This window comes from Aspergillus alliaceus, assembly GCF_009176365.1.
Source record: "Aspergillus alliaceus strain CBS 536.65 unplaced genomic scaffold BDW43scaffold_55, whole genome shotgun sequence".
In the NCBI taxonomy this organism is placed as follows: domain Eukaryota; kingdom Fungi; phylum Ascomycota; class Eurotiomycetes; order Eurotiales; family Aspergillaceae; genus Aspergillus; species Aspergillus alliaceus.
The window spans coordinates 148871-174793 of NW_022474738.1; the positions used below are offsets into that span (position 1 = coordinate 148871).

Sequence of the window (25923 nt, forward strand, 5' to 3'; positions counted from 1 at the left end):
GAGACGTGTTAATATGCGCGCACGGAGATGAAAGAGTATAAGAACGATGGCTTGTGCGCAAAGGTTGGACTAGGGATTTGATGCTTACATATGCGCCGGTGGCTGTCAGCGTCCTCGGTGATACTTCGAGCTTGTAATGAATGATAAAAGGGAAGCGTTGGGCACGAGGCACCACGAGGGTCTCATGCGGTTTCTCAAGGGGCTGAGACTCAGGGGACAGACTGCCTAAGGTCCTTATAGTCCCGAACGAACCCTAAAGTTTAGATTTCAAGCCATCCAGAATAATGATATAACCAGTGACATCTATCGGGTAAATGATAAGATAACGGGCGGGCGATGCAAGTCATTGGTCCGGTGCGTGACTAACGATACTTGATAACCCATCCTGCGGAAAAGGCGCCATCTTGACTAGGGAAAAAGGACTAGTATTGGAAGATAGTTGGAAAAAGATATAGGGGGATTACTACTCAGTAGAAATCCACTGATGAACACTATACACCGATTTCCCTCCGCATTACCATTCTGTGGGATTTTAAACCATCGATGCTACGCTCCTACAGCAGTAAGATACTCAGGGACCAGGAACAGGGTAGGTTCCACCTAATCGCTTCTACTTCTTCTGTTCAGCGGCAGGTCCTCCACCGGTTGTGGGAAGGCCCATGAAGATCTTGAATGAATCGTATCTGGCGAGTGTCAGTGACCAACCTCCACAACAACATATATATTGGCGACAATTGATACATACATCATCCATTGCAAACCAGTCTATGGATCCATTTGGTTAGCGGAGGCTTCAACAACTACCGTGATTAACTTACCAAGGTTCCGATCATGACAATCCTGACAGGAAGTCCATTCCATAGACCAGCGAAACCGATATCCTTGTAGATCCTGCTCATCGCGGCGCCAAATGCCTCACCAGCCTGCCGATTTGCATTCAGTTTACTCACCATTACATCGGCGGGATGGGACACGACAGCGCAAAGAATACCAGCCAAGTAGCCACCAGTAAAGGCCACCAAGGTTTGTGCACCTTTGTTGTAATCGGATTTCTGGCCAGGTAGGTTTTTATAGATCATCTCCACAATTGTCTCGAACGAAGCAAACTTCATCATGGTGTACGGGATCTGTCGACCCCAGAGCGGATAGAGACCCTTGTAAAGACTGGTTTAAGTCAGTAGGGTCTATCAGCAATAATTATACATGGCCAATGCTTACCCAGCCACCCCTTCCTTCGACACGACGTTGGAAATTCCAGTAAAGGTCGATCGGATATCAGGTGGGATCGTTGTCTGCATACGAACCTTGACAGCCTCAAATGGACAGAGCGCGACATCAGCAATAAGCTCTGCCGATGCACTAGCTGTGAGGTAGAGGGACGTCTTCCAGCGATTCGCGTTCTCCACACCAACAAGATCACTGTAGAATTTCTTGAAGAATTCATAGCCTCCGTACTTGAATGCTCCTTGGGCCTTTTTTGAGTTAGTCAACACCGCGTTAAGTTGTCAGCAGTTGCATCAGTAGCGTACACTATATCCAAAGAAAGTTGGTCCCCAGCCAGTAAACACCCCTCTAAAGCCCTCCGCGGCGCGAATCGTACGAAAACCCTCAAGGTTGCCCTTGTAAAGCTGGGGGTCAACTTGGCGTCGGCATTTGATAAGATCCAGTGGCGTCACGGCCGTGTGGGTGAGACCCTAGTCATGATTAGAAGGCTAATTCTAGCGGTTGCGGCAACTCCAAATATTGATAGGGGAAACCCACGCAAGCAAGAAGTCCACCGACTGTACAAGCGGCATAATACTTGACAGTAAACGGTTCAATTTTGCCAGTCGTGGCCTGGGCCTTTTGGCTTGCAATGTTAAGCTCCCGTGATGCCTCCCGTGCGAAAGCATCAGCCTTCTTTTTGGTATCTTCGACCACACTCCATGCTGGAAAAGGATCTTGCCTTCCCATACCCGGAGCCCCCGAAAGTTGCGACTGCTGTCCGGTTCGACTCAGGGGATGCTGGGAGGAAAAGGTACTGCTGATGATTTCTTCGGAAGGAAACATCTTGGAAGATGGTTTTCTACTTGTTGAAGTTAAGCCAAAACAATGGTTCATTGAAAGTTGGGACCCCACAGGACCAAATAGCACGTACTGGTGGTTGTATGTCTATAGAAGATCGTCCCCACTTCTACAGCGGATGGGGTTTAGATCAGCAAAAGGAGGTACACGAATCAATCGAACCACTAAACTTTTCTTTTCTTCTTGAGAGGTTAAATGGACCGTATGGCACTCTAATAAGGAATTTCAGCAGCCAGCGTTTACGGGAACAACCGGGGGAAAGTCTGACTCTGACATGGTGGTAGCCACGGACGATGACGTTGAATGGAAGCGTGACATCCACTGCGTGGCGCCAACCCCGATCCGCTTAGAGGGCGGAGACTAAGACTCGTGGGCCGCAATTGATAAATTTATCGGTATTGGAACAGACCTCGCCTGAGATATTATTATCAACAATCGGTCTCTATTCCTCGTATGCTCTGTTCTTAGTGTTCGCACGGTTGTGATTCTCAATTTACACTCTGTGCTCTCTTGCGTCTCAAAATTGAAGCTGTTAGCAACTGAACATCATAGTTGGCCCCTCTTACCGTACCCCTCATTGTCGCCCCTCCTATGAATCATTCGATGAATATGGCCTCGTATCTGGCTGGAAGTGAGGCTTTTACCCGCGAAAAATTTGTTCCCAATGTGGACAAATCCATTTCTCAGTCCGTATGGGCGGACAAGTACCGTGGGGTTAGTTATTAATTTACTACGGCACTCCATGCCTAGGCCGATTTATATTCCACATCCATTAACAGTACCCTCTAGGCTACCGTTGAAGATCTGGACCCTCCTCCAGCACTGTCGGTCTCTCCCGGTGATTCAATCTCTTCGGCCATGCTTGCAGCGTACGAACGTGACTTCACTCATTTGACCGTCATTTCATCGACGAAACGATCTCTACTTGGATATCTTAGCATTCCACGACTTAAGCAACTTCTGAAGGAAGGAGCCGTGAAAGAATCAGAATCTGTGTCTGCCGCCATGCAACGTTTCAACCGGAAGCGGGGCTTATACCAGGTTATTAGCATGGAGACCCCTTTGGAGGAATTGGAACAGTTCTTTGAGAGTGAAACTGGTCCTAACGGAGAGAAGAGAGAGAAACAAGAGTTTGCCGTGGTGACAGATGCATCGCGGAAATTCGTGCTCGGGGTTGTGACGAAGGCTGACCTGGAGGAGTTCGTGAAGAGGAGGCCATAGTTTCCTGCCGTTAACTTATGTTCCCTGCCTCTTTTAATTTTTCGTCTCGATTTTTTCTTCTTCTTGGGTTCACTTGTTCATATGCAATTTGTCACTGCATTTCCAGGCGCGGCTTTTCAACATGGGCTGGATGTATTACTGGAATTATCATACCTTACGACAGCCTGAAACAGGATTACTAAACGACCTGCAGGACTGCCGTGGACGTATTTCTGATTTATGGAAATAGTTAAATGATATAGGAAAACTTAGATACTCAATTTTGGTTCTCAAAGCTGGCATAGGCTGTCATCCTTGGATCAACGCGAGGTATTATTACAACACAATCGCCCATGAACGCCACATATTAAGTACAAAGACCAAGACACCAAACACAAATGGATCAATAATCTAGTTAGAAACAATGAATCCCTTATTGCGCCTTCTTTTCTTGCTTCTTTGATAGGGCTTCTCTCTCCAGCCGATCATCCTGCCATGCGACATAGACATACGTGAACAAGACAATATTGGCCGTAGCAGCGGCTATAATGCCGGCGACAGTCGGACTCGCTATTTGATGTTAGAGCTAAATCCTAGACGTATATAGGTAGAAAGAGTATAGGGATAAGGACAGGTAAAGGAACTTACCGCCAAACCTCCCTGCAACAAAGTACATGCTAATCGGCAATGAGATCATCGCCGCGGAGAACCCCAGCAGTTTGAAGATGACATTTCTACAGCAAACCGTCAGTATTCGTGACAGTTCATAGGTGGGTCCTTTTAAGTTGCATGGCCTGGTTTGCAGCAGACACTCCCTGTCCATCGGGCTGGACACCGCGCATCGGCCATGTGGCATGAATGCAGATTAAAATGGAAACCAGATGGAGAAAAATCTTACGTGGGAACTGCTGGCGTCACATCGGAATCGGATTGTTTCTCTGGTACTGGAGAAGCGACCGCTTCCGCGTACGATTTACCTTGCGCACGACGGCTGGCCATGTTGGGTGGAGAGTAGGGAGAGTAGTGGTGATACTAAGTGCGTGGGTAGAACAGATATGATGATATCCAGGTGGTTGAGAACAAAGGGGGTACTCTGACTGCAGTAAATGGTAGAGAGAAACAAGGGGAAACTAGTTCCTGAGCCTTATAGTAATATATATTGCCACCTTTCAGTGCCCAAAGAACTATCAAGAAGGGTGACTACGTATTGATGTACTCAATCCAGGCGGATGAAATCAGGTGAGATCATTGGAGGCGGAGGTCTCATTGGTCCGTGTCCATTGAAACGCTCCGAATGTTAGAAAAGCTCCAACATTCTTACAACATTGAGCTATTTAACAGACTATCTACTTTTCATTTCTGGGATAGAAGCTACAGTGTATGGCAAGTGAGAACTCTCACCCCCCCCCCCGTAGGTTGTGCATCCTAGGGAAAATTTCGCAGGATTACCTGGTTGGTGCTTTAATTGAAGGTCTAATGCACGTGATCGCGGGCGCGTCTGAGCGCGTTTTTTGCGGAGAAAAAGTGGAAGTCAATTTGCAGGTTGGGGAGAAGGAGACGCCTTTCTTCCCGGTCGTCTGAGCGAAGCTCCTCTTTCTGCCGCGGTGACCGGGCGTGAACTCATATAACCCATCTGACAAAGTCTTACTGACAATGGACGACTCAGTGCCTGATACCCCCGTCAGTGACAAAAAGGTCATTCACAATACTCCCCCCGGGAAAGAAGAGGAAGGATATGAGACCGTCGCCACTGTTCCGCTGCCGAACTTTCAGCCACCTGCAACCCTGTCGCTGACCCCGGCGACCCAGCGTCTAACACAGCCGACTCAGATCTTAGAACAGCCGTATTCTGTGAAAGGCAATTCGGTCATACAAGTCGCTGCGTCTTCCCCTCCCGGCCCGACATCGTCTCCTTCTCGCCCTGCCTTCCTCGGCGGTCGTCTTGCTAGCGCAATGGCCCCCAGCGGTACCCAGTTCCGCCCCCCAGCGGTAGGCCCTGCGAAGCGTGCGCCGGTGATCGATCTTGAAGATGATGGTCCAACATACCGTGGAGGATCGTCTGACGAGGACGTTACCATGATAAGCAGCACGGATATTCAGCCGTCCTTGTTTGCCAAATCTGCGCGGAGCCCAGACAAAGTCCTGGACTCTCCGGTAAGCGCAAACAGTTCTTTCGACCGATTTAGAGCGATCACCGCATCTGCTATCTACAACCCTTCGAGTGCAAAACGCCCTGCAGCACAAATGGATCCTGTGCCGAAAGGGACTGCGGTCAAGAAACTTCGGCAGGATGGCCCCTCCCGCGCGCAGCCTGTAGAGCTGAATATCTCGTCTTTACAGGATATCGACGACTACCAACTTAGGATCAAGGTGGAGAGGATGCGAAGAGTGATGCCGCAGAGATCCATTAAAGCTTGCATGCAAGCGCTCCTAATGAATCGCGGAAATTACGATGATGCTTTAGATCATTTGGCCAATACCGAAGAATACGACCCAAATGGAAGAGTCGACCTTTCGGACGATGAGTTGGCTTTGAACAAAAGAACCTCTCCCGTTGCGCCGGCAAAACAGCAGATCAAAGCTCGAGGAAAAATTCAGGATAAATGGGCTGCGATGCGCCCGGAAAACCGAATCGTTCCGAAGGCACATGCGCAACTGCCTGACGAAGATTCCAAACCAAGAAGACGTTTAATCAGAGGGCCAAAGTCTCGTGTGTCCTCTCCGAGCCCAGATCGCTCCGAGACTCCTCCGAAAAAGAAGCCCAGCCGATTGATCCATGGGCGTAAACAACCGTCACCCGAACCTTCAGAACCCGAGGCATCCATGTCCGATGACTCCGACTCCGGTGTAGAAGCTGTTCCAGAAGGTGATGGCGCATTGGAAACAAAGCTTCTCAGGTTCTTCAATACTTGCGATGTCCTTGATCTTGCAGACATTGCCGCAACCACCGAAGATGTTGCGAGGATTATAATCTCTAATCGGCCTTTCGCATCATTGGATGAAGTGCGCGCTGTCACTGCTCCTACGACAGAACAAACTGCGAAGCCAAAGGGTAGCCGGGGTCGTAAAACCCCCAAGCCAATTGGCGATAAAATCGTGGATAAATCCATGGATATGTGGGTTGGATACGAAGCCGTTGATTCGTTGGTCGCGAAATGCGAGGCACTCGGAAAGCCAATTGCATCGGAAATGAAGAAATGGGGTGTCGACATCTTTGGCAAGCGTGATGGGGAATTGGAGCTAACTTCGATTGACCCTGGAGCATCGCACGATTCTGGCATTGGAACTCCTTCCAGCCAACGTTCAGAGGATGATAGCGATGGCCCTGCAATTGGTGCCCGCAAAAATCGATTCATATCTCAGCCTGGTATCATGCGCGAAGACTTAAAGATGAAAGACTACCAAATTGTCGGAATCAACTGGCTGTCATTGCTCTTCGAAAAAGAGTTGAGCTGTATTCTGGCGGACGACATGGGTCTTGGGAAGACTTGTCAAGTCATCGCTTTTTTGGCTCATTTGTTTGAGAAAGGTATCAAGGGACCACACCTTATCGTCGTGCCTTCATCTACGATCGAGAACTGGCTCAGAGAGTTCCAAAAATTCTGTCCAACACTTTCCGTCATGCCGTACTACGCTGGTCAAGCTGAACGAGCAGTGATTCGAGAAACTATTGAGGACAACAGGGACAGCATCAATGTTATTGTTACCACATATACGATTGCGAAAGCCAAGGTGGACGCACACTTCCTGCGCAACATGGACTTCACTGTTTGTGTCTACGACGAAGGTCATATGCTCAAGAGTTCTACGTCTGTTCTTTACGAGAAATTGATCAGAATCCCCGCTCGTTTTAGGCTTCTTCTGACCGGCACACCACTACAAAATAATCTGCAAGAGCTCGCCTCTCTACTGGGCTTTATCCTTCCAAAGGTTTTCCAGGAGCGCAAGGAGGAACTTCAGAATATTTTCTCAAACAAGGCAAAGACCGTCGACGAATCTCATTCCGCGTTACTTTCTGCGCAGCGCATCGAAAGAGCGAAATCAATGCTTAAACCTTTTGTATTACGACGAAAGAAACACCAGGTCATTGATTTACCCGCCAAGATCTCTAAAGTTGAGTATTGCGAATTGAATGAGTCCCAGAGGGGTATTTACGAACACGAGCAAGAAGAGGTTCGTAAGCTCTTAGCCGACCGAGCAGCTGGAAAGAAGACAGGCAATAAGTCTGCCAATATCCTGATGAAACTACGTCAAGCAGCGATCCATCCATTGTTATACAGACGCCACTACAATGACACTACTTTGAGCCGTATGGCCAAGGCTTGCCTCAAAGAGGAGCAATGGTCTCTGTCAAATCCGGACATCATCTTCGAAGAGCTGCAAGCATATAATGACTTCGAATGCCACACTATGTGTGTGAACAATCCCAAATCACTTGGGAAATTTGCATTGAAGAACAATGAATGGATGGACTCGGGCAAGGTTGATAAACTTTGTGACCTGCTGAAGCGATTCAAGGAGAACGGTGACCGCACCCTGATCTTCTCCCAGTTCACTATGGTAATGGATATCCTTGAACATGTACTTGAAAACCAGCACATTGGTTTCGTTAGACTTGACGGGCGAACGAACGTCGAGGATCGCCAGTCCATTCTCGATGCTTTCTATGAAAGAACAGAGATTCCGGTATTCCTCCTGTCCACAAAGGCTGGAGGCGCTGGTATCAACTTGGCTTGTGCCAACAAAGTTGTCATCTTCGACTCCAGCTTCAACCCCCAAGAAGACGTGCAAGCTGAGAATCGCGCCCATCGTGTGGGTCAAACGCGTGATGTGGAAGTCATCAGACTTGTTACCAAGGACACCATTGAAGAGCAGATCTACGCACTGGGACAGACGAAGCTAGCCCTCGACCAAGCTGTAGCAGGAGAAGATGCGGCCGAATCAAAGAAGAGCGAAGAAGCGGGCATGAAAGCGGTAGAAGACATGCTCATAGCCGGTTCAAGTGAAGAGAAAAAGAATTCCTCATGACACCAAGTATTTAAAGGTCTATAGACTTGAACATCAATCTTTTTACAAAAACCTCAAACGTATCCGAGCACGCTTTGACTCGCACAACAACCCTTTCCAGAGACTCAGGGCAGGGTCCGCACTTTTTACACTTTGTTTTTTCTTTTGATTCCATATTTCTGAGGTCGATTGTACTTTTCCTCACTGAATTTATGATTGCATCGCCGTTTGTATTAGCGATATTGTCTAACACGTTGTCAAGAGATACATCATTCCGCTTTTTAAGCGAATATGACCATGATAACTTGTGCTTAGCGCGGTTCGCACTTAATATCTTGGTTGCACCTTATCTTGCTTGGACATTTTCATCGTGTCATCATTGAGTTAGCAACTTCTTGAGGGCTGCGTTGTCTATTTTTCCTTTTTTTTTCTTGTTACCATCATCGATACTTTTTGCTTATAGACACGGAGTAGGAACTGGTTATTAGAGATTAGCATATCATGAGAACTAATAGATCAAAGAGAATGGTCTTGTTGATTCTACTTCATTATGAACCAAGTTATTTGATTTCCAACGTGTATAATGCGATATTACTAGAAATGACGGCGGGAAAGTCTTAACAAATTGGATTAATATGAGGTGCATGAGTTCGATATGTTCGTGTATGTACCGTTGGAGCTTCAGCAGTTCTCTATCAGCTAGCTTCTATCACACCGTGGGAATCTATAATTATGATGAATACCAAAACAAAAAAGAAGGAAAAAATCCGTGAAAAATTCAACACCATATGATGCAACAAGATTAACAAATAAAAAAGGGTCGGAGGCGCAAGTAGTAAGAGAAAGAACATTGACGGGGACACTCAAGAGTCAGAAAGTGCAGTTGGTAGAATATTGATTATCGAGGTCATGCGGCGACTTCCTGCTTCTGAGCTGGCTGGGAAGCTGATGCAGAGATATCAACATTGGCTTCAGTCTCCGCAGGCTTTGATTTTGACGGACTTGGGATTGAGCTGGTACGAATAGGTCCTACTCCGCTGGTAGTGGGAGAAGTTGATTTAGGCCTTGGAGCGCCGCTAGCTGCCCGAGCGGTTTCGTTGTTCTCAATGGCAGTTCGGATAGCTTTGCTGTGTATTTCGTCCTTGAAGACTGATTTTGCCGTGAGTTTCAGGATCTCATCGAGTTGGTGCGCACCTGGTAAGAGGTCGTCAAACCTCAAGACGTGGCAGAAATCGGCATAGCTTTTAGAAATCTTTGCATCTTTGAACTCTTTATTCTTGCCCGGAATCATATTGTTTAGTAGATACTTAGTGTTGCCAGCGCGATTCTCGGATTCGATGCAGAATTTCATGTAAGAGTGAACGACATCTCTGAATGGAAGCAAACCCCCATCCGCTTGACTCCGGAAACAGGATGGATTAGATTCAGCAGCTGTTGCAATCATCGCTCCATCTACGCCGAATTCTTCCATGAGAGCCAGGGCCTGATCACGCGAAGTCACATCACCGTTTATAACGCACGCAACACCAGCGTCGTGACAGATGGAGGCGATCATGCGCACCTGCTCGCGAAGTGCCCGTTCGCGGGGACGCATAGGTGGTGTTCGACAATGGACTGTCAAGCCTGTTATGCCCGTCTTGACAAGCCTCGAGACCAGAGCTCCCGTAATCTCCGGTGTCTCAAGGATGCGAATCTTCACCGAGATACCAATTTGAAAGGGGTTCCCAACCTCCTGTACAAGTGCCTCCAGGATTGACACCAACTTATCAGGCGTCCGCAGCAAGGCTGCGCCCATTCCACCGCTTGTACTGAACGGTTTTGGACAACCCGAGTTCACATCGATACCCGCAACATCACCAGCGACCATTTTGGCGGCTTGCACAGCGAGCTCGGGCGAGGCAGTACCTAGTTGGAAGATGAGTTTTCCCTTCTCTCGCACCGGGTCAAGGCGATAAATGATCGATTCCTGTTGTGCTGCTTCGGTGCGACCACCGTTCGAGGGGAGCCTAGTATATTCAATGGTCCCGTTGCGGGGGTTCACGCGGCGAGAGGCGCCGATGAGCGAGCGATCAATCGTTTCGGGGCCCCAGACTAGATCGGCACCATACTTAAGAGCCGTAAGGCGAGAGGGCAGTTCTCCCGACCGGACCATCGGCGCAAGGACTACTTTGCCACGGTAGTCTACGCCGTTGGCGGGGATGGGAACGCGAGGTGGTGTAGTGAGCGAAGTCATTGCGGCGCGGAGAAATCTAAGCATAGCATTCTTCGAAGACGGGGAACTTCTAGTTGAGAGATTTTGTCTGACAATGATGAACTCAGACGATCGAGATATCGATAGTTTTCTGATAGTTCTTCTTAGACTTTCGTATACATATAGTTAGTCATGGAATAGTTCATTATCCTTGGAAGGCGGAGAGAAAAAGTCTATATCACGTGAAGATAAGTGATAAGTTAACTTTTTTATTTTCGTTTGGATTTTTAAGTTTTTCTAGGTGAAATAGCCGGGTATTGTGACGGGTATTGCAGGACAGTACCTGCCAAATCACTGTAAAACGAACATAGAAAGGATCAGTCTACCCCTTGATTTCCTATCCGAGCATCTATCTCCTCAAGTTATTCTTTGTAGATCTTAATCGTCCTCTTGAGAGATCTATTTAGACAAAGCATTGACGCACGATCAATATTGTCCTCAGGAAGAAAATGAAAGGAACCTATGCACGTGATCGAGCCCTTCCTAAATGGCGCCATTTCAGGCGTTCAGGCACCAACAAACCCTAAACTCTGATTTCTTTGTTGCTTAAATTTCTGAAGGTCCCACTCTGTGTGAGAGTGAAGGTTGATTACTGAGTGTGGTTGGATGTTCCGGAGCAAGTGAGGCTGAATTGGTCGGACAAAATGAGAAGCAACCCAGCAACCAAAAAGTGTGGAACGGAACTTGGAGGTGGTGGAGCGTTTCCATACGATTAATTGATTCACCGGGCCCATTGACAATGGAATTGACTAGATTTCCTCTCTTTTGCCACAGGAAGATTTTATGATCGAGGACTGGGTATTACCAGAACAGAGAGATTAACAGGAAAACCATGAACCCCCCAACATCAAAGAAATCCAAGGATAGGGGGCACCGTAGATAGTGACAGATAAATACTAGAATAATCATACTCTCTTGGCAGGCAGAGAAGGATAAGCATAGCAACGAACCTCGGAATGGCTTCCCGGCACCGATTTTCTTCCCGACAAATTTCCACTCCTTTAAATCTTCACAAGACAAGCCGAGAATAGATTGCCAATTGCGCATCAAGACCACCGGTATTTAAACTTCCCAATTGAACCGACCAGCGACGGGTTCTTGACGCTCAATGTTCTTGGGGTCGTCCTCCACCAGTCTCATTCCAAGACTGCGCGCCGCTCCATTAAACCGACTGTCCACCGCTTCTCCGATTGTCGCCCGCGTCTCACGCACATCCGCAACGTTGGCTCCCCCCACTAAACAAGCCACCCCTCCTTCCTCTCTCCCTCCCTCTCTCCTCTCCTCTTCCTCTCCTTCTCTCTCCCCCGTTTTGTCCCCCTTACCTTCTTCTGCTTCCCCCCGAGTTGTTCATTCGATTTCGTCCGCCACAACTCGTGCTGCTTTAATTTCTCGTCACTTTTCTTCCAATACCCCGCCGCAGTCGCCCGCCATGTCCTACACCGTTCGCAAAATCGGCCAGGCTAACACCCTGGAGCACCGTGTCTACATCGAGAAGGATGGCCAGCTCGTCTCACCCTTCCATGACATTCCTCTCTACGCCAACGAGGAGCAGACTATCCTTAACATGGTCGTTGAGATTCCCCGGTGGACCAACGCCAAGCAGGAGGTATGGGGGTGGAAATACAATTACTCAACATCCTATAAGTACAGGCGCTGATTAGCTATAAAGATCTCCAAGGAGGAGTTCCTGAACCCCATCAAGCAGGATGTCAAGAAGGGCAAGCTCCGTTACGTTCGTAACTGCTTCCCTCACAAGGGTTACCTCTGGAACTACGGTGCCTTCCCCCAGGTATGTCGGTTTGAAAGTGCTGTATAATCAATTCTCAGACGCGCTTGTTAACCCCTCTATTCTAGACCTGGGAGGACCCTAACACTGTCCACCCCGAGACCAAGGCTAAGGGTGACAACGACCCTCTCGACGTTTGCGAAATTGGTGAGCTTGTCGGCTACCCTGGTCAGGTCAAGCAAGTCAAGGTTCTTGGTGTGATGGCCCTTCTTGATGAGGAGGAGACCGACTGGAAGGTCATTGTCATCGACGTCAACGACCCTCTTGCTCCTAAGCTTAACGACGTGGAGGATGTTGAGCGCCACCTCCCTGGCCTTCTCCGCGCTACCAACGAGTGGTTCCGTATCTACAAGATCCCCGATGGCAAGCCTGAGAACCAGTTCGCTTTCTCCGGCGAATGCAAGAACAAGAAGTATGTTGATCGCCTACGCGCGTTTGGATGTGCATGATAAACTAACAGCCGTATTCAGGTACGCTTTCGACGTTATCCGTGAGTGCGCTGATGCCTGGGAGAAGCTCATGTCCGGCAAGTCGAACCGTGGCGAAATTAGCCTGTAAGTGTACTTCCCCTTGATAAAAAAGGTCTAGACACGCTGACCATACTTGTAGTGCCAACTCCGCTGTTGAAGGCTCCGCTGATCGTGTTGGATCCGGCGAGCTCGCCAACATTCCTCAAGGCCAGAACCTTCCCCCTGCTCCTATCGACGGTAGCGTTGACAAGTGGTTCTTCATCTCCGGCGCTGCTGTGTAAATTGATACCATATAAAATAAATAAAAGCACACCGATTTGGGACTCTTGCCATGGACGAGTCCACGTAATTTTACTTTGATCTCTTCTATTGTTCCTGTAGCTTGCCCGGTCCGCATTGATTTACAACATCTAGTAACTTATGTGGAAACCTATGTATGAAAGTTGCTCAACAGTCTGTAGATTCAATTCCAACCCCTCGCATTCTACAATATGACTACACAGAAGAGCCCAAAGAAAGAATCCTCAAAATTGCAGTATTCCTCGAAGGCTAGGTAGTATATACACAAAGAGACGGTATCATAATTGTTTCAATGAGCTTTCCCCAACAGCTCAACCGCTTCGCATCCGCAACATAGAAGCACAAAAAGTCCTAATTCCCAAGCGCCATAGGCGGACCGTAAAACCGAGCACAAATATAACAGCAAATATGCGTACAAGAGATCGAATCAACCCTTCAAGCTCTCCTCTCGCTCAATGGCCCTACCCACTCGCGCAATTTCCTCAATGACATCGCCGATCTTCATCCCGCGCTTCCCGACTTCGATCTTGAGCTCCTTGCCACCCTTGAAGCCCACTGTTACCTCGGGCTGCTCTGTCGAGACACGCGGGAGCTGCTTGACCTTGATATCGATGTGCGTAGGGCTCGATGCTGGGGTAGTGTTGGGATTGCGAAGGATGGATAGTAGGAGTCTGCAGGGGCGGGAGGCCTGAGAGAATGGGTTGAAGCTTGTGCGAAGGGTGGTGATGGTCTGAACGGGGATGGTCATCTTGGATGCTTGGGCCGGATGTCAGGTCGAGTTGGAAGGATTTGAGGTCTGTTGGATGTGGTCAATTTGGTGCTTTTGAATTGATTGGTTAGGGATCTGACTTTTGCGCTTAGTTGAGGCTCCCGAGTTTATGGATTGATAATGTAGGGCCCCGATTTTGTGGATTTGGGTGGTTCTTGGATGTCAATGAAGCGAGATAATGGCGTATCTGCGGTTGTATATCGGGGCCGAGAAAATTACCTCGACTTTCTCCGGGCACCAGGAGGGCGGAGGGTTGCTTAAGTGTTTGCTGGAGATGCAAACATTTCTTTACGGCTTCCTCCCGATCAAGCGGTCGGCCGTTGTGGTGAGGGTGGAATTATCGGGCAGAATCATTTGAATACTGTATCGGCTGTCTTGTTGAATCGTGCATCCTTGGTAAGGCACGGATTTCGGGCGTCACATACTAATAATATTGAAATAATTTCGAATATACCAAAATCATTTTACCACTATGTTGATGTAGCCTTTGCATATGTGCAATTTTTAAATCAAAAACTTCGTTATCCGTAGAGGTATGATTACTACAACATACTGATAAAAAGGTGCCTTCCACGGTCGGGGTTGGCAAGGTCTGGGTAGCGGGATTAAAGAGACCGCCTTCCTGTTTGAGCTCCGCCTTTCCCATCTAGGCATAGTGAACTGTTCCTGGCACCGATGACGCTGGCGGGCCAGATTGATCGTATGGGAGGAATTGTTTTTTCCACTGTGGGCACAACTTTTATCTATCTAATTCTTAATTCATATACCGAAACTGAAGGCGTACCTATAGAAAGCTGCGTTGAATAATAACAAGCTATATGCGGATCTGACTCGTTGAATTATATCATCCCGATCCCCGAGACGAACATATCCCGACGCAGCTGTCCAGGCTACCATGAATATGTCCACCATTGCTGTCCTACAAGGCCGCTTAAAAGAGCTATCGACATTTTTAGCTCAGATTCACCCTCTTGTGTCCCGGTTACGCAACTTCACTACAGCTGTTGGACAAGGCGATGAAGCCCGGTTAGAATTAGGGACGGAGATTCATAGTCTGCTGAAAGAGGCAGAGGCACAATTGGAGCTATTGAAAGTTGAGGTTGAAGCATTGGAAACTGCTCCGGAAGGCAGACGGAAGGGACAAGACAATGAGAAGGAGCTAGAGCGGGAGCGGGTTGTTGCGACGGCGGGGAGGTTGGCGGAGGATTTGAAGAAGTGAGTGGTCTGTTTCGGATGGCTTGCGCTGTGACATGTACAGCTCATCTCCTATGCTTCGTGACGCTAATAGGCTTATGGCAGAATGAGAGGGGAATTTCGAAACGCGCAGTTACAAGCGAAACGAAATGCGGAAATCGCCAAGCGCAAAGAGAGAGAGTTGTTATTCTCGAGGTCGCAAAGTGCCGAAAGGAAACAACAGTCGGCTGAGAAGTTAACACAGGATGACGTTCTGCTCAATACGTCGAGTGATGTTACTGCAGCATTGCGGAGAACACATCATCTCATGCAGTCGGAACTGTCACGAAGCCAATTTGCACAAGAGACCTTAGGTTGGCTTTCTTCTGTACTGATACTCGTGGGTTGGACTAATTGTATTACAGAGCAATCGACTGCTGCGCTTTCATCACTATCAGAATCATATACGGACCTTGATACACTTCTATCGTCGTCGCGCAACCTTATTGGTTCGCTGCTGCGCTCACAAAAATCTGACACCTGGTATCTTGAAACCGCATTTTATATCCTCATTGGCACCATTGTATGGCTTGTGTTTCGCCGGATATTATATGGACCTATGTGGTGGCTTGTATGGTTGCCAGTCAGGCTAACAGCGAAGTTCATGTTCACCATCCTAGGCGCTATTGGCCTATCCGGCAAAACTGTTCAACTCTCTCCGTCGGCCGTTCCTAGTGACACACTGGTCGAGAAGACGCCAATCCCAAGTCTCAAGACCAAAGCGAACGTCCAATGGGCCGATGGCCAAGCTATATGGGACCAACCCTCGGTTGTTGACACAGAACAAGACCGCCTGATCGATCATATTGGTAGGATGGTGGAAGACAGTGGGGAGGAAGTCAAAGAAGAATTAACGGGAATGGATGAACAACAACAAGAAAAGGAGGAAGCAATCGAAGAAACCAACATTGACGACATATCACCCGAAGAGCGACAAAGGCAAGCGGAGCTTCCTCGGAACCCAAAGAAGAGGATGTATGAGGCTACAGAAGTAATCGAGAATAGGAAGGATGAGCTATAAGTAGATTGGTGAAAAATAGAGATAAAACGCACCAATAATTACAAAACAACTTAAATAGCACGCATAACTGACGACAATCTAAGTCACCTTAGTTCTAGCTGAGAATATCCGAATCTCTATAGAGATGGTAGTCTCTATTTTATCTCCTAGCCAGACTAATAAAAGGTCTTGGCATCAATAAATCGCGTATCACGTGGTAACGCGTTCCGACACGCTCATCTACCGTCATGCCCAGGAAGCTTTTCTAGGAGCAATTGGCAATAATTGATTTGGCAGATTGGGCCCTTCACCTGTCAAACTTGGTGTTCGCTTCTTTGTCGCTTATAATGGCTGCGAACTTCTTCAATAACAAAGCCCGTGCTGCGGCTGCAATAACATCAATCAATTCGAAACAGAAGCCGACAGATGGAAAGGAGGAAAATGCGCGGCAGCAACCATGGGTTGAAAAATAGTATGTACTGCCCTAGATGAGGGCTACCAGAATCATCTGGCTTACAACTATCGTCAGTCGTCCGAAGTCTCTAGATGATGTCGCAGCACAGGACCATACAACAAAAGTTCTCCAACGGACGTTACAAGCCTCCAACGTGCGTTAAACCCCTACTTACTACTAGCAAATATAGATCGTTGACATGATCGAATATGGGAACAGCTCCCGCACATGCTCTTCTACGGTCCTCCAGGTACCGGAAAAACATCAACAATCCTTGCCCTTGCAAAGTCCCTATTCGGCCCTGCTCTATACCGTTCCCGTATCCTCGAGTTGAACGCTTCCGATGAGCGCGGTATTGGCATCGTACGTGAAAAGGTTAAAGGATTTGCCAAAGTACAGCTCAGTCAGCCTACAGGCGTGGACAAATCGTACTTCGAGCAATACCCATGCCCGCCGTTCAAGATCATCATCCTCGATGAAGCAGATAGCATGACTCAGGATGCTCAGTCTGCTCTTCGTCGCACAATGGAACAATATAGTAAAATCACTCGTTTCTGTCTCGTTTGCAACTACGTCACCCGAATTATTGAACCACTGGCCAGTCGATGCAGCAAGTTTCGTTTCAAACCACTGGATAACTCGGCTGCGGGTGAAAGACTTGCACATATTGCGGAATTGGAGAACTTGCAATTGGAGAACGGAGTCATTGATAAATTGATTCAATGCAGCGATGGTGATTTGCGACGCGCGATTACATACATGCAAAGTGGAGCCAGGCTGGTAGGAGCTAATGCAAACAGCGATAAACAGGATGGAAACGAAGATGCTCAGATGACGGATGCTAGCTCACAGGTGATTACTGTGAGGATGGTGGAGGAGATTGCTGGGGTGATCCCAGAAAGTGTTCTGGACCAGTTGATCCAGGCTATGCAGCCTAAAAAAGTCGGTTCATCCTACGAGGCTGTATCCAAGGTTACTACGGATATTGTTGCGGATGGGTGGAGCGCTACGCAGCTTCTTGCTCAGGTATGATTTTTTACCTCATTTCTTTGATATTATAGCGCTGACCGTGTATAAGCTTTACCGACGAATTATTTACAATGATGCCATTCCCGATATTCAAAAGAACAAGATTGTCATGGTCTTTTCCGAGATGGATAAACGCTTAGTGGACGGTGCAGATGAGCATCTGTCGATTTTGGACGTGGCTGTGAAGATCTCGGGTATTTTGGGCGGTGCCTAGTGGCCCAGGTTTGCCAACGAAGCATAATTTTCAGGGTTATTCATCTGTGCATGTGCGAGGATATCCCAGATCTACCCTAATCACGCAGTCCGACAGTGGACCTCTGTCGGACTCATTTGAGCTTGAGGCTCAGAGACAATGGTGGATCAGAGTTGGAAGCCACCAGCATAAGGGCGCACCAGACCATGGCTCGTCCTGATGTTTAGCCGGACAGGTTTTCGTCCCTGGGCGTGAGTTTTGTCGTCTGGGGCAAAATCCGAAGCGTCATGACTGTATGAAATTTTATGAATTGGGTCAGGGATGTCAGTTGGTAGCTGGGTCAAGTCAAATAACATAGCAATAACATAGTACGGGCATCTAACTAATCGCTCTGATGATTACGTATGAGACAAAAGCTGTGCCTGAGTCCAGCCACGTGCGGCCCCGCTCGCCGTTCTCTCCGAAGTGTCACCATTCAACACTTTTTGAATGACTCTTTTGTCAACCCTTATAAACTATTCTTTATATTCTCAGTCTTGTAAATATACCATCCTTCGTGGAGAACAAGGCTTGTTAGAGTAGAACTTTCGATTCACCTCAAGACCATATCAGACATACTCCGCCATGACAGAAAAACCCCGCTATTTGACCGGAGACGGTGATGGTATCCGGGACTTCATAGACCAATTCGATGTGAGTGTTACTTATCTACATTTATTTCATAACATGTGCAGTCCGTGAGTGCAAATTTCGCTAATTAATGGCTTCAGGTTTTCCTATTTGACTGCGATGGTTGGTAACCCGTGCCCTCCGTTTCATATTCTCTTGTCCCCCCCCCCCCCCCCCGCGCAGCGGCTTGATAACCAACCAGGTGTGATATTGTGGATAGAAATAGTGAAATCTAACCTTTGCTGCAGGCGTCCTCTGGTCCGGTGACCATCTCTTCCCCGGAACGAACGAAACACTAGAGCTGTTGAGAAGCAGAGGTATGCGCTCCCCGCTCGGAATCAGTGAGACGTGGTGGAGCGCAAAGACTGATCTCAAGGTTATCGCATCCAGGAAAGCAGGTTGTGTTCGTCACGAATAATAGCACCAAGTCGCGCGCCGACTATAAGAAGAAGCTCAAGTCCCTCGGGATCCCGAGTACAATCGTACGTCAACCACACGGAATTCACCCCAAACCAGATGATGCTGATAACGACCTCAGGAAGAGATCTTCTCCTCCTCATACAGCGCCTCGATATATATCTCACGTATCCTGAAACTCCCAGAGAACAAGCGCAAGGTCTTCGTGCTAGGGGAAACGGGCATTGAGCAGGAACTGCGCTCGGAGAACGTTCCCTTCATCGGTGGCACGGACCCCGCCTATCGTCGTGACATCACGCCCGAGGACTACAAGCGCATTGCTGCCGGGGATGAAACCTTGCTTGATCCCGAAGTCGGGGTGGTCCTGGTAGGACTGGACTTCCATATCAATTACCTCAAATTGTCGTTGGCGTTTCACTACGTTCGTCGTGGAGCTGTCTTCCTTGCAACAAATATTGATTCAACCCTGCCAAGTTCCGGGACGTTTTTCCCTGGGGCTGGTTCGGTGAGCGCGCCGCTGATTATGGCTTTGGGCCGTGAGCCGGTCTCATTGGGTAAGCCCAATCAGGCGATGATGGATGCCATCGAGGGCAAGTTCAAGTTTGACCGGAGCCGTACGTGCATGGTCGGTGATCGGGCAAACACCGATATTCGCTTTGGTCTGGAAGGCAAGCTCGGAGGTACTCTCGGGGTACTTACCGGTGTCAGTAGTAAGGAGGACTTCGAAACAGGGCCTACTAGGCCTCGGGCGTATTTAGATAAACTATCGGATCTTCTGGGATCGAGCTGATCATAGATGAGGGTTAGAATACTAGAAAGCGAGTGAGGGATATATTGTCGGTAGAATAAATAGCTAAGGCGCCGTTAGATACATAGAAATCAGTAGACGCTCATTTTTCAAGGAAGTTGTCTTCAGATGAACATGTAATCGCGATCAATTGCTGCTAGCTAGAGTTTCGCATATCGGGTCATGTCGAACGAAACCCTTCAGCTTCCACAAAGCCAGCATCGCATTAACTGTAATCTTGTCATTGGGCCTGAAAACCAGAGCGGGGCTTTGGAAGCGCGAGTCAAACCCCCAGATTTCCTCTAGCTCGTCCTCGGAGAAGAGTTGCGCAAGTTCAAACACAGGTACCTTAGACTGCACCTGCGGAAGCGTAACAAATTCAGGGAGTGTCCCCAAAACATGAGGCATTGTTTCGTCGTCCGATTCCCGCTCAGTCGTCGCAGTACTATTATCATCCAAAATCCCCATAACCAAGACCGCACCACATTCCATACGCTCAATGAGCCCCAGGCCCCTCAGCCCCTCAACAACAGCCGCCTCGGTGTATTCTTCAAGACTGAAAGTCGTCCAGACACCATCCGCAGCATCAGGATGCTTATACCTGCGACAGGCATGTTTAAGCTGCTTCAGAGCATCCGCCCTCATCTTGGAAAGCACAAACCCAGGCATATCCTCCCGCCAAACAATCTGCTTTTCCTCTCTACTAGTAAGAGGTCCATGAGGATGCTTCCACCGAAAAGGTATCAGACGCGGAACAGCCGACTTCGACCGCGACGACCTCAACGCCCGTGTCATTTTCCGCAACACCGGAAGCCGATCGACAATTCGTAACCTGAGATGCCGTATATTCTGTCCCTCAGGCGTCGGCTTGGACGCGGAGTCGGAGCCCGTCTGCGGCTCATTTCTCGCGGCAGAACTCAATTCATCTTTTAGGAGTCCCACAGGCAGGAACCATAGTTCTTTGGTGTCGGGGTGTTGGACCATCCCCCAGTCGCTCATGAGTGTACGAGGAACCCGTACCGCTGTTACTGAGCACATCCGGGGAGGCGAGGCGAGGGCCATTGCCCAGGGGTTCCGGCGGAGGTCTTCCAGGTCTTCGTGTGTTGGAGTGCGCTTTTTATGTTGCTTCAAGAGTTGGGGGTGGACGCTGGTCATGAAGGGAGATTGGGGGAGGGTTTGGGAGAGTCGGAGGGGCTTCGTGCCATCATCGGTTGCAGGCTTTGCATTTGCGTCGTGATTCGGTTGGGATTGGGATTTTGGATACGATTCGTTCTGGCTAGTTGAGCTCGTGATTGTACGTCTTGAGATGGTTCGCTGTCCACTGATTTCTAGAGATGGGAGGAAAAGCCGTCGGAAGACTCGTAGACGCCATGAGGCATAGGATACACGGCCGTGGAGACACTCCATTATTCCTTCACAAGAAAGAGGTGTAATGGGAAGGGTGTAATGGGAAGATCTGATAAAGTGGGAGATGCTAGAAGAAGACTTAACTAAACTCCGCATCCCGCGCGCTAAACCGCTTCCATACTGCTCACCTCCGAAGTTTGGCGGCGGACCTCTCTGATGGCTTCGAAGTACATTCATCGTCATCTCAATTGCTTTGTTGATACCGACTTATCGCAGTCTGTCAACTTATCATTCTTCCAAAATGAATCCCAGTCGGACATTATGGCGACTAAGTCGCTTCGTTCCTCGTTCTTCTGTGCTTCCGGTCCTGTCGCGGAGCTTCAGCAGCTCTATCCCGTCATTATCAAAGGCCAGTCCGCCGCGGGGCTGGACTCCAACACCATTCATAACAGAAACAGTAGTAAGTCCCATTGGCTTCACCACTCATTTCGCAAGAATACCCTATTGACGAATATCCAGGGAGGTGGCTGGCACACATGTACGTTGACTCTTAACAACCCAACCCCGCAAACAATATTAACCACATCGACCAGACGATATCTTCTCCCGTTTGTTAAAGGTATGAGCTTAAAGCGCGAACAATCCCCACCAAACCGACCTCACACTGACCCTTCTCCCCAGGAACGCATAATATGTCTCAACGGCGAAGTAGACGAAACCATGTCGGCGTCTATCGTGGCGCAACTCCTCTTCCTAGAAGCCGATAACCCCCAGAAAACAATCCACCTCTATATCAACTCGCCCGGAGGCTCAGTCACGGCTGGTTCGTGATCTCATCCCCTGAACCATACTATAGATTAGTTGTGGTGCCCATAGAATACGAAAGCCATCTAACGGTGGAACAGGTCTTGCGATCTACGATACGATGACATATATCGCTTCCCCCGTCAGCACTATCTGCGTCGGCCAGGCGGCATCGATGGGGTCCCTTCTTCTTTGCGGTGGTGAGGCTGGCAAGCGTTATTGTCTTCCACATTCGTCGATCATGATACACCAGCCTTCGGGAGGGTACTTTGGGCAGGCGACTGATATTGCTATTCATGCGAAGGAGATTCTCCGGGTTCGGGAGCAGCTGAATAAGATTTATAAGCGTCATTTGACGGGGAAGGAGTTGTCGCTGGATGAGATTGAGAAGCTTATGGAGAGGGATTACTTTATGGGGGCGCAGGAGGCGTTAGAGATGGGTATCATTGACGAGATTTTGGATCGTAGGGTCAAGTCGGAAGTGGAGGGCGAAGAGAAGTCAAGTTCGTAGGCTTCTTTATGTGGGCGATGAAATGACATACCCTTGTTGCTATGTAATATTATCATGACTCATTATGTATTCTGTTTGGATCTAAACGCTATGATCGACTATATGTGATTGTGTTGGATGCTTTTCGATTTGTTAGGATTGTTTGGTCCTCGCAAAAAGCACTCTTGCGAATGGGATATGCAGTGCGGTATTCGGAGCGTTGATCTTCAGCACTGATTATGTATTGATATTATATTTACATCGGAGAACAGCCCAGACCCAAGCCTGATGAATACAAGCAGAAGGGGTACAAAGGATCAGGTCGCTACCCTTTCGAGGCGCCCCTCGGAGTTGACTTGCAACCCAAACCGTTGGCGAAGGAAAGTAGACGTTTGGTCGGAGGGTACATAAGGAGATGTTCGCCTCGCCACAGCTGGGCTATAACGCCATTGATCCCGAATGATACCAAAGAACCCAAGGTCCATGATCACTGCTTCACCGGAGGAAAACGTATCCAAGGCGTGGCTATTCCTAGCGCTAGATACGTGTCCGCTTTCCGAAGGATCCGCTAATAGCTCTGTGTGCTCCAATTGCTCGTCCGGGGTAATGTCCGTACATTCGACCCGCGGACGTAACTCGTCAAGCTCTATTCCATCACTGGTAGGCCGATTCGAGGTATTGTTAAGAACGCCGCGCTCCTCGGAATCATGATCTTGCTCGTTCGGTGTCTCTATTACACCGGATATAGTCGACACGGGGGCACTCGCTTCTGTCGTCTTAACACGTTCAACAACCAGACCCAACATCACCAGGTCGAGGACCAGCACAAGCAGGTCAGACAATAGAAGCCGGGTTACTGAAACGGGAGCCTTTTGCCCAATAAAGTCTATCAATAATCCCCCATGTAAATACCCCCTCGTTGCTTCTCCGGCCTCTGCTTGACCGAAGAACTTGTGATGAATCATACAGAATGCATTACTGATGAAGATAGCCCCGATGAATGGTTGGTTCCGCGTCGGGTCAAAGGGAGGCGCCTTGGGAGTGAAGAATATCAACTGCACAATAGCACGGATTGCAAAAAGTACGATCGAACAACTACCGAGGCAAAATCTGGTCAGTACAGATTCCCCCTGGCGGGCTTTCTCGATACGACATCCACCGTTCGAACAAGTTGGCGGGACTCACTCCATGTAATACAGTGCGGAAAGCTGGCAGTATATCAGGACATCAAGGTCGCGAAGTAACCGATCGATGAACGCGACCTTGGCTGCCGATTGCACTTTCTTGAAGCGGCCATCAGTCGCAGACCGTCGACCGGCGAGGTCCGCGACGCCTTCATACGGGATGCCGGATACGTCAGCGATGTATTCCGCATCTCGAAAGACATCCGGAGTTGTCATAGGGGGTCATGAGGGCATGAATGGAATCTACATGAATTGGTTATATAAAAGAACAAGTAGAGGCCGCCACTGCAGACCTGGAGATAGTGTTGAGGTGCCACTATAGTCAGCGATGGCCGGGGAAGCGATAATGGGGTCGTGTGGGCGGACCTTTCTCGGCCCGAAGCCCCAATTATTACTCCATAATTCAGTCCACTAATGAATGTACACTCTCCACATCCATCCCATATTATCAACTTACTAACATAACTTATAATAACTATCAAGTGTGATCCACGAGCGAGCGGCCACCACAACGCGTTTTCTATGCGCCTCGTTTTTTGAAGCGATTCAACTACCAGCCATACCACCAAAAATGGCTAGATTATCAAAATCGAAGGTGGAACAGGAAGGCAGAGTTCTAGTAACAATTTCCGCTGCCGCATGCGCTTTTCAACTACCTCGTTCTACACTAGGCAAACGATTAAATGGCAATACTTTTCGAGCTGATACACGCGCAAATAGTTATAAATTAACTATTTCTGAAGAGGAAGCGCTTGTACGCGGATTCTATAACTAGATTAACGTGGAGTTGCTTCTCGGCCAGCATATATGAAAGAAATAGCTAATATTCTGCTTGCTAAGCGTGATTCCGGCCTTGTAGGCCAGAGCTGGGTCTATAGCTCGATTAAGCAGCTGAGCTGAAAACACGTTTTATATGCTGATATAATTATTAGCGTGCTAAAGCTGAAGATTCTAAGATTCTACGTGCCTAGTTTCAGCAAAATGAGATTATTCAACAGTATGGCATTGCCTCAAGTGATATCTGCAATTTTGATGAAAAGGGATCTGCAATGGGCCTAGTAGCTACTGCCAAGGTTGTTACTAGGTCTGATATGCAAGGCAAGCCATTTTTTATATAGCCAGGGAACCGGGAACCGGTCATATCTATAGAATGTATTAGTTCTAATGGATAGGCTCTACCTCCCTGTATCATTTTTAAAGGCAAGGTGCATATGGAGGCCTGGTACAAGAATTAAAAGATCTTATCTGATTGAAGGATCGAAATAAGACGTAATGGTTAGACGAGCAATGAAATCGGCCTATGCTAGCTGCAGTATTATTTTATACCTGCGACTACCGGCCGATCTGTGGGGGATAATCGCCTGCTTATGCTATACAGCTATAATAGTCATCTGGCACCTAAGTTTGATCACTCCGGTCTGCCCAGAGAATGATATTATACCAATATGCTTGCTCATGCTTCCCATAAGCTTCAACCGCTTGCTGTTACCTGCTTTTCACCTCTCAAAAAAAAGCGCACGGGAAATCGGTTGAATCTAAAATACGCTTTGGATTTAATCATATTGATAAAAATGATCTTCTATCAGCCTATCCCAAGACCCGTACGCAGGCCTTTACTCGCAGCTATATCTGTAGCGCTTTTCAAGCAACTGGACTAGCTCCTTTCAATTCTAGGCAGGTTCTTGCTCAGCTGTCAAATCAACTGAATACACCTACCCCTCCAGTAGTAGACCAAGCAGTCAAGGCAGTCAGTACCTAGAACGCTTTATACAATTAAAAAGTTGAATACGTCAGAATCTGCACTGAAAATGTTACTTGAAAATCGACCCCAAAGTCCTGATTCGCCCTATCAAAAATAGCTTAAGTCAGCTAGTTAAAGGCGCTGAACGAGCCTTAAATGACGTGATAATTTTAAAGTATTAAAATGAGCAATATCAGGCTGCGCATTAAAAACAGGTTAAAAAGCAGGAACGCTTTATTAAGCAGCTTCAAATAGTTAGAATCAGGCATATCGGTACAAGAAGCTAGGGCACTTATAGAAAGCAGAAATCAACCAGATGAAGCAAGCAGATGGGGCCTTATCTGCTGAACCAGCTCCTAAACACGCCCCCCAAAAGTGCTCTGGCTCAATATACAGGACCATAAAACTACACACTGTCCGAACCCATAGAAACACTCATTTTTCTATATAATGCAAATTGATGTTATGTTGATTGGTATCATTTCCAATATGGCGGCCGCTCGCTTGTGGATTACGCTATGCGTCTTATGTGACTATAGAATTGGTTAATGAATTCGAGATCAATCCTAAACTTGACACTACGCGTCAGATACTACGTCAACTTCGAAAAACGAACCGTTAGTAGCTCATTCAGTACCTAGCAGAAACAGGGCCAAAGTAATAGGAAGGATTATATGTCCTAGATACATACGATATTTTTCAAAATACTACAAGCCCAAACTAGTATC

At 48.1% G+C, this 25923-nt stretch overlaps 12 protein-coding genes across 12 annotated transcripts; 6 read left to right on the forward strand and 6 right to left on the reverse strand.

Annotated features, from left to right (window-relative positions):
• Positions 1-338: 338 nt before the first annotated feature.
• BDW43DRAFT_322373 (putative mitochondrial phosphate carrier protein) lies at positions 339-2049 on the reverse strand (the record flags this gene model as incomplete). The annotated part of the gene is made up of 6 exons (XM_032049536.1): positions 339-683; positions 746-765; positions 819-1164; positions 1219-1472; positions 1530-1694; positions 1762-2049. 6 exons carry the CDS (start codon positions 2047-2049, stop codon positions 611-613), a joined length of 1146 nt encoding a protein of 381 aa, XP_031896043.1. The 3' UTR covers positions 339-610.
• Positions 2050-2673: 624 nt separating this feature from the next.
• BDW43DRAFT_315192 (putative cystathionine beta-synthase (beta-thionase)) lies at positions 2674-3285 on the forward strand (the record flags this gene model as incomplete). Its single annotated transcript, XM_032048005.1, has 2 exons — positions 2674-2778; positions 2854-3285. The coding sequence occupies 2 exons, from the start codon at positions 2674-2676 to the stop codon at positions 3283-3285; spliced, it is 537 nt and encodes a 178-aa protein (XP_031896044.1).
• Positions 3286-3697: 412 nt separating this feature from the next.
• On the reverse strand, positions 3698-4263 carry BDW43DRAFT_315193 (vacuolar ATPase assembly integral membrane protein VMA21; the record flags this gene model as incomplete). The annotated part of the gene is made up of 3 exons (XM_032048006.1): positions 3698-3834; positions 3913-3998; positions 4163-4263. The coding sequence occupies 3 exons, from the start codon at positions 4261-4263 to the stop codon at positions 3698-3700; spliced, it is 324 nt and encodes a 107-aa protein (XP_031896045.1).
• A 568-nt stretch (positions 4264-4831) lies between these two features.
• On the forward strand, positions 4832-8793 carry BDW43DRAFT_289021 (DEAD/DEAH box helicase). The gene has a single exon (XM_032043348.1). It carries the CDS (start codon positions 4918-4920, stop codon positions 8290-8292), a length of 3375 nt encoding a protein of 1124 aa, XP_031896046.1. The 5' UTR covers positions 4832-4917; the 3' UTR covers positions 8293-8793.
• Positions 8776-10580, reverse strand: BDW43DRAFT_289022 (tRNA-dihydrouridine(20) synthase (NAD(+))). Its single transcript, XM_032043349.1, has one exon. The coding sequence runs from the start codon at positions 10526-10528 to the stop codon at positions 9179-9181; it is 1350 nt and encodes a 449-aa protein (XP_031896047.1). The 5' UTR covers positions 10529-10580; the 3' UTR covers positions 8776-9178.
• Positions 10581-10916: 336 nt separating this feature from the next.
• On the forward strand, positions 10917-13166 carry ipp1 (inorganic diphosphatase IPP1). The gene is made up of 5 exons (XM_032043350.1): positions 10917-12128; positions 12192-12311; positions 12377-12720; positions 12779-12862; positions 12918-13166. Exons 1-5 carry the CDS (start codon positions 11631-11633, stop codon positions 13057-13059), a joined length of 1188 nt encoding a protein of 395 aa, XP_031896048.1. The 5' UTR covers positions 10917-11630; the 3' UTR covers positions 13060-13166.
• Positions 13167-13246: 80 nt separating this feature from the next.
• On the reverse strand, positions 13247-14362 carry BDW43DRAFT_289028 (mitochondrial 54S ribosomal mL53 domain-containing protein). Its single transcript, XM_032043351.1, has 2 exons — positions 13928-14362; positions 13247-13874 (listed from the first exon to the last, which is right to left on the reverse strand). Exon 2 carries the CDS (start codon positions 13824-13826, stop codon positions 13506-13508), a length of 321 nt encoding a protein of 106 aa, XP_031896049.1. The 5' UTR covers positions 13827-13874; positions 13928-14362; the 3' UTR covers positions 13247-13505.
• Positions 14363-14748: 386 nt separating this feature from the next.
• Positions 14749-17777, forward strand: BDW43DRAFT_303328 (uncharacterized protein; the record flags this gene model as incomplete). Its single annotated transcript, XM_032045397.1, has 9 exons — positions 14749-15062; positions 15147-15394; positions 15446-15907; positions 15959-16071; positions 16106-16109; positions 16378-16552; positions 16610-16688; positions 16754-17560; positions 17613-17777. The coding sequence occupies 9 exons, from the start codon at positions 14749-14751 to the stop codon at positions 17775-17777; spliced, it is 2367 nt and encodes a 788-aa protein (XP_031896050.1).
• Positions 17778-18223: 446 nt separating this feature from the next.
• BDW43DRAFT_195196 (4-nitrophenylphosphatase) lies at positions 18224-19704 on the forward strand. The gene is made up of 5 exons (XM_032039053.1): positions 18224-18449; positions 18527-18548; positions 18674-18742; positions 18816-18907; positions 18964-19704. The coding sequence occupies exons 1-5, from the start codon at positions 18381-18383 to the stop codon at positions 19630-19632; spliced, it is 921 nt and encodes a 306-aa protein (XP_031896051.1). The 5' UTR covers positions 18224-18380; the 3' UTR covers positions 19633-19704.
• A 72-nt stretch (positions 19705-19776) lies between these two features.
• On the reverse strand, positions 19777-21036 carry BDW43DRAFT_315201 (uncharacterized protein; the record flags this gene model as incomplete). Its single annotated transcript, XM_032048007.1, has 1 exon — positions 19777-21036. The coding sequence occupies one exon, from the start codon at positions 21034-21036 to the stop codon at positions 19777-19779; it is 1260 nt and encodes a 419-aa protein (XP_031896052.1).
• Positions 21037-21277: 241 nt separating this feature from the next.
• On the forward strand, positions 21278-22291 carry BDW43DRAFT_303331 (ATP-dependent Clp protease proteolytic subunit; the record flags this gene model as incomplete). The annotated part of the gene is made up of 3 exons (XM_032045398.1): positions 21278-21436; positions 21658-21799; positions 21882-22291. The coding sequence occupies 3 exons, from the start codon at positions 21278-21280 to the stop codon at positions 22289-22291; spliced, it is 711 nt and encodes a 236-aa protein (XP_031896053.1).
• A 148-nt stretch (positions 22292-22439) lies between these two features.
• Positions 22440-23753, reverse strand: BDW43DRAFT_195216 (DSC4 family protein). The gene is made up of 2 exons (XM_032039054.1): positions 23456-23753; positions 22440-23365 (listed from the first exon to the last, which is right to left on the reverse strand). Exons 1-2 carry the CDS (start codon positions 23668-23670, stop codon positions 22588-22590), a joined length of 993 nt encoding a protein of 330 aa, XP_031896054.1. The 5' UTR covers positions 23671-23753; the 3' UTR covers positions 22440-22587.
• Positions 23754-25923: the final 2170 nt, after the last annotated feature.

Coding starts and splice junctions, on each gene's coding strand:
- BDW43DRAFT_289028 (XM_032043351.1), bottom strand. CDS start 13,826: ATGACCATCCCCGTTCAGACCATCACCACCCTTCGCACAAGCTTCAAC.
- ipp1 (XM_032043350.1), top strand. CDS start 11,631: ATGTTCTTGGGGTCGTCCTCCACCAGTCTCATTCCAAGACTGCGCGCC. Junction 12,129..12,191: donor GGACCAACGCCAAGCAGGAG/GTATGGGGGTGG, acceptor TTAGCTATAAAG/ATCTCCAAGGAGGAGTTCCT. Junction 12,721..12,778: donor GGCGAATGCAAGAACAAGAA/GTATGTTGATCG, acceptor AGCCGTATTCAG/GTACGCTTTCGACGTTATCC.
- BDW43DRAFT_289022 (XM_032043349.1), bottom strand. CDS start 10,528: ATGCTTAGATTTCTCCGCGCCGCAATGACTTCGCTCACTACACCACCT.
- BDW43DRAFT_195196 (XM_032039053.1), top strand. CDS start 18,381: ATGACAGAAAAACCCCGCTATTTGACCGGAGACGGTGATGGTATCCGG. Junction 18,450..18,526: donor ACTTCATAGACCAATTCGAT/GTGAGTGTTACT, acceptor TAATGGCTTCAG/GTTTTCCTATTTGACTGCGA. Junction 18,743..18,815: donor AGAGCTGTTGAGAAGCAGAG/GTATGCGCTCCC, acceptor TATCGCATCCAG/GAAAGCAGGTTGTGTTCGTC.
- BDW43DRAFT_195216 (XM_032039054.1), bottom strand. CDS start 23,670: ATGACAACTCCGGATGTCTTTCGAGATGCGGAATACATCGCTGACGTA. Junction 23,366..23,455: donor TCCGCACTGTATTACATGGA/GTGAGTCCCGCC, acceptor TTGCCTCGGTAG/TTGTTCGATCGTACTTTTTG.
- BDW43DRAFT_289021 (XM_032043348.1), top strand. CDS start 4,918: ATGGACGACTCAGTGCCTGATACCCCCGTCAGTGACAAAAAGGTCATT.